At 34.0% G+C, this 5,845-nt stretch overlaps 1 protein-coding gene across 5 annotated transcripts in view; it reads left to right on the top strand.

Moving 5' to 3' along the window:
- Positions 1-5,845, top strand: part of LOC106872617 (protocadherin beta-15) — a 70,184-nt gene that overhangs the window by 42,533 nt on the left and 21,806 nt on the right. For 3 of the 5 annotated variants that reach the window (XM_052972928.1, XM_052972929.1, XM_014919669.2), the window contains one exon: positions 5,210-5,803. The exons of 1 other annotated variant lie outside the window; for it this stretch is intronic. Coding sequence is in view for 1 of the 4 variants with exons in the window: in XM_014919671.2 (XP_014775157.1) it covers positions 5,210-5,233 (24 nt within the window). In the remaining 3 variants the exon portion in view is untranslated. Of the gene's footprint in view, positions 1-5,209; positions 5,805-5,845 lie in introns of those variants that run through there. One more of the 5 variants, XM_014919671.2, reaches the window with a different exon arrangement.

Raw genomic sequence — 5,845 nt, 5'->3', positions numbered from 1 at the left:
GAGAATTGTGTGAAGAAGAGAAGGAAAGACAAAAACATAGATGAAGGGGGAACCAAGGAGGGAGAGAGTGTGCAGTTGAATCTGGGGAGAAAATGAAGCCTGTTTTGGATTTCAGAAGCTAAACATGGCAGAGTTGAACATGATAGATGTATGGAAGAGAAAGAGAGGGAGTGAAAAAGAGAAGGAGACAGATAGTGAGAGAGAGAAGTAAGAGAGGGAATAATAGAGAGAGATGAAGAGGGAGAGTGATGGGGAGGAAGAGAGGGAAAGATGGTGAGAGAGCGAGCAAGAGGGGGGGTGAGAGAGGAATGATAGAGAAATGGAGAGGCAAAGAGGTGGGGGTGGAGAAACCAGATTTGTCTAATGTCTTCCTGAAAGGACAAATGAATGAGAAGCATCCAACAGATTTATGTGAACCCTGCCTGCAGGAACAAATGATAAGATGCTATTGATGACGATGATGATGATGATGATGATGATGATGATGACGATGAGGAGGAGGAGGAGGAGGATGCAAAGGAGTTGTGGTCGTGAATGTTTAAATTCACTGAATTATTCTGGAAATTGTCTTATTTAGAATTCCTACACTTGTGGAAGGTTCCAGTGACATTTTCTAAGCAGCATCAATTGAAATAAAGAATCTCTTTGAGACAATTATATTTTTAGAGTTATGAAAATGTGGGTCTTTGTACCTGAAATCAGCCAACATAGATGCTATGACAGCATTCAAAGTGTTTCTATTGTCTGGTGGTAGTTCCATACTTGGCCACTGGTTAGCAAATGCTTTCACATTCTTCCTTTCACATTCATTCAATTTTTGTCTTATTTCTTTGTCACTAATGTCCTAAGGTTCTTCTCTGACTGACTGACGTACTAGGAGCAAAAACCTGGTAGAGACACATTCACGTGTGTGTGTGTATGTGCCTGTGTGCAAATATCTGTGCGTGTGTGTGCATGTATTTGTAAATATACATATATAAAGAGACATTAGTACATATATGAATGTGTCTTTTAGGCTTTTATACTTTCCACACATGCATTCACACATACACACACAAACACTCACACCTCACACACACATATAACATAAATATGTGTATGTGTGTGTGTGTGTGAATATAATTACATATATATGTGTGTATATATATTATCATCCTACACACACACACACACACACACACACACACACACACACACACACACACACTTCATTTTTTTTCCTTTCATTTTTTGATGTAAACATAGGTTAGACAAATATTGTATTGAGGCAGTGTTTTACAGGTGGATACTCTTCCTGCTACTGACCTGCCCTTCATGTAAGGGGTCTCTTATTTCACAGGGCTTCAAAGGTGCAAAACTCATGGACAGTTTGTTCACAGAGGAACTGACATCACCACTTGTAGCTCATAACTTCCAGGGAAGAATAAATATGTTGAAACACATTAACATACACACTCACACACACAAACAAACACACATATGTATATATTACACATACACACACAAACATACATGTGTGTGTGTGTGTGTGTGTGTGTGTGTGTGCATTACTGCCAGAACAGCCAGACCCAGACAAAATATACTTTGTATCCAAATACTATCCTTAATACACCATGAAGTCAGGATGATGCTACTTCAGCATTCGACTGTTATTTGATGAATGGCAACATTAAAAAGATCAGAGATGATTATATCATTATATCCAGCGAGAGTTAAAACAGCCATTTGGCTTTTCATATCAACATGGAGGGGATGTAATAATATGGGTGTTGAAAATTGAATATCTCTGCATGGACTGATGGAGCAAGTTATATTATTTTCGTTTTTATGAGGAGTGAACTTGTCAGCCCTGAACTGTGAAGTGAGAAATATTGAATGGGACAAATAGAGTCATATAAATTGACCAAGGACTGCACAAAAATCCTGAGACAGATTTTGAACTCATATTTTTAAAGGTGGTCCAGTTCCATGGTTTCCATCCTTTGGTTCACCTCCCAAATTAAGTTGCAGTTTAATTCTAAAAGGGTCATCAAAACTAAATCCCTTTTGAAATATTTCATAAAATACACAATGAACAATGAATCTGTTTATTCAGTCAGAAGAAGACGACAACACAGCTTTTCTTACATACAAAAATTGAGAGATGTTTGACCAATGATTAAGTGCAACCCATACACACACACACACACACATACAAATATACATATACATTTATATATATATATATGTATATATATATATATCATCAATGTATCATATATCCCAAAAAGAAGCACATTCTTAATAATTAACATATATATACACACACACACACACACATGCACACATACACAAACATATCTACAATATATATTCAAAAAGTCTAATCCATTTTCAATATATCTGTCTGTTAATAAATATTTGTGTGTGCGTGTGTGTGTGTGTGTGTGTTTGAGTATACACACACTTTCATTTCTCAGTATTCACACATAGAGTGATCTTATGCACATGTAAGTTATGTGCTCAACATACATACATGTACAAACTGATTTATATTGAATATATTACTATTAAGTGCACCAAATCACTCTGCATATGTGTGTGTGTGTGTGTGTATGTGTAAGTTTATGTGTGTGTATGTGTGTGTGTGTACACAATGTGAGTTGAAATGATTATATCCAAACATAGATGCATAAATTGTTCTGCATGTATGTGTGTATGTCTGTGTTTCTATATGTCTGTGGATGGCTCTGTATGTGTGTGTGTGAGGATGTGTGTGTGTGTGCATGTGTGTGTGTGTGTGTGCTTGTGTGTGTGTGTGTGTGCTTGTGTGTGTGTGTGTGTGTGTATTATACTCCACTGGTTTGCACCATTCTATCAATAAGACAAAGAACTATATTTATGAATTAACTCTTGTGACCATAAATTATTTTCTATTATTTATTTAATTATGACGAACTAAGCAATCATTCATCTCAGCAGTGTTGTTGCCAACTTATTCATTGTTAGAAGCCAACAAACTCTAATGTTCTGACATATGTTTGTAATATAATTTATCACACCTAAGACTTAAATAAAGACATACAATGCCTATGATGGCAAAGTGGTTACACCATTTATTTGTGAAACCAATGTTCTCTAGCAAATTCTTCATCCTATTTGTACAGATTGTATTTCAACAATATTTTCCTCTGCCAAGCCAAAATAACTTTTGTTCATAATTTTGCCAAATTGTACTTATGTAAACCTGGCATGCTTAAAATTTATTTCATTGCTTTTATTTGCATATTTCGAGGTTCATGTGGTTTGAATGGATCAATAAATTTAGTTATTTAAATGAATTTTAAAAGAAATTTTATGACTGAGTTAACAAGCTTGTCTTTGTTGTTTTTCTTGTTGTTGCCATACTTCTGTTCCTGTTTAGCCAGATCAGTTCTGATCAAGAAGACCTATAATCAAAAGATATTCTGGCTGCTGCCACCCTATCTTATTTTTTGACTTTTTCTCAGATACATTGAACCAATGATCACATCAACCATTATCCAAATAACAAGGTGTGTTTTGAGAGAAGTTGAGAGGTTTGAACTATTATTTCTAGCAGTTCAAACAACTCATAAGAGAGATTAAAGTGGTTACAATTGTCATCAAACTCAGATGTTAAATAACAGGAAATCCAACATTGATATACGATGAATTCCATTAAAATATTTTGTCCATTATAGGAAATATTATGGTATATTTTGTTTACATGTGCAAGAATGAAGCACAATTCATCCTGAGAGACACTGACAAAAGTCAATATTGCAATCAGAACATTATTATGAATGAAGCTGTTGGAGGAATTATTTCTAAAGTTTTGATTAATTTATTGATTTGGCAATTTAAAATGATTGAAACCATCAAAGTAATCTTTAAGTGTAAAATCATCTTCAAAGTATCAATTGATGACTAAAATGCAAATGATCTCTGACATGGTAAAGGAGATGCATATAAAAGAGACATTGTGAATTGATTGCACAAAACCAATATGAAGAGAGAAAAAAAAAAGCAATGGTTGAAGGAAGCAAGCCACATTAAATGTAGTGAAACAACAGACTGGAGAATAATCTAATTGTCTTAGACAAATAGCAAGAATTCCATGACATGTCTTCTTAAGAAAAATAAATTAGACTGGATGATAACCTAAAGATCTCATTTTGGTCTCGTTCATAAGAAGATGCATCAAAGTCTTGAGTTATTTAGTCAGAGTAACAACAATACCTTCAACAATATTTACTGATTTAATATTTCATTCTTTAGAGAAGAGGACTTACTGTACATAGACATTTTTCTATTTCAGCAGACAAGTATAATTATCAAATCCCAACAAGATCTGAGTAGATAAGATTTGGAAATTTTTATCTTAGATTGTTGCAAAGCAATACTCTAAATTTTACATGTCCATTTCATTCAGAAAGAGTGATAAAGATAACCTGGAAATATAACCGATGATGATGATGATGATGACACTATGACGACGATGATGACAACAATGATGATGACAGGTGACTGATTCATAGAAACTGTAGCATACCAGCTTCTGCACATACTCTTTGTCAACACATATATTCCTTTCTCTCTAGCAAACTGACCGACACATGGATGACTACCTTCCACTAAAGAGGTTGAATAAGCCCAAAACCTGTCTAGAGTTATAGCCCATCCTACCATATTGCCTATTTCCAATTTAGATAAATTGAAATTTCAGATCAATTCAAAATCAATTTCTGCCTGCTCTGGTCGCCATAAGCATTGCTCTAGTATTTACCTCCCTTTGGTTCTGGTATATTTTTAATGAAATATAATTATCATGTTTACCACATTGAATGTGTTAACATTTACTTCACTACTTATTGTCTAGATAACTGTGCTGGGCTTAACGCAGGTGTAAACCCCAGATGTAAAGAAATACTATGATAAGGTGGAATCCAATCCTGTATAACTCACCATTCTACTGTGTGCAAGACTTCTAATAACCAACATCTGCTTCAAAGAAAGCTGTATCTATTAATCACCTCATGTCCCTGAAACAAAGGTGAAAACTTTGAACATGTCCTAACATAGTCTGATATTTATAAAAGAGGCTAAAGACAAAAATAGTCAAAACTACAATATTCTAAATCTTTTTCTTTTTATTATATTACTAACTTTTGTTCTTTTAACTAACCATAGTTTTATTTATTTTTTCCAGAGATGTGATTTATTTTCTAATTAACACCTTCCCTTCATCACCATGAAACTGTAAGCAACTGCATTGAGGAAACCTTTCCAATGAGGAAACTTTATGTATATAATGCAGTGCTGGAGAGTATAGAAACCAGATGTAAGATGAGCAGATGATGTCATGAAAACCCATTCTCTACAGAAATAAAGCATCACTTTAACAACAGCTACCCAATCAGAAACATCGATTTTGTTTATGCATATATGTATATATATTTATATATACATGTGTGTATATATATATATATTTATATGTACATATATGAATATGTGTGTGTGAGGTGGATGAATATAAATGTTTTTGTTTATATATAAAAACAGAAAACATTGACTGAATAAAAGAGCTTGTATGTGAAATAATGTGAAGCCTTTATATTTTATTCCAAAATTAACAGAAACTTCAAAGTTTTGCCAAATAAGGTTTTTCAAGCTACAATTTTTAAAAATAGTTGTTTAAATATAAATATTATTATATATATCATCATCATCATCATCATCGTTTAACGTCCGCTTTCCATGCTAGCATGGGTTGGACGATTTGACTGAGGACTGGTGAAACCGGATGGCAACACCAGGCTCCAGTCTGATTTGGCAGAGTTTCTAC

This window comes from Octopus bimaculoides, chromosome 14 (assembly GCF_001194135.2).
Source record: "Octopus bimaculoides isolate UCB-OBI-ISO-001 chromosome 14, ASM119413v2, whole genome shotgun sequence".
In the NCBI taxonomy this organism is placed as follows: domain Eukaryota; kingdom Metazoa; phylum Mollusca; class Cephalopoda; order Octopoda; family Octopodidae; genus Octopus; species Octopus bimaculoides.
This window is presented reverse-complemented; position numbering and strand designations above follow the sequence as displayed.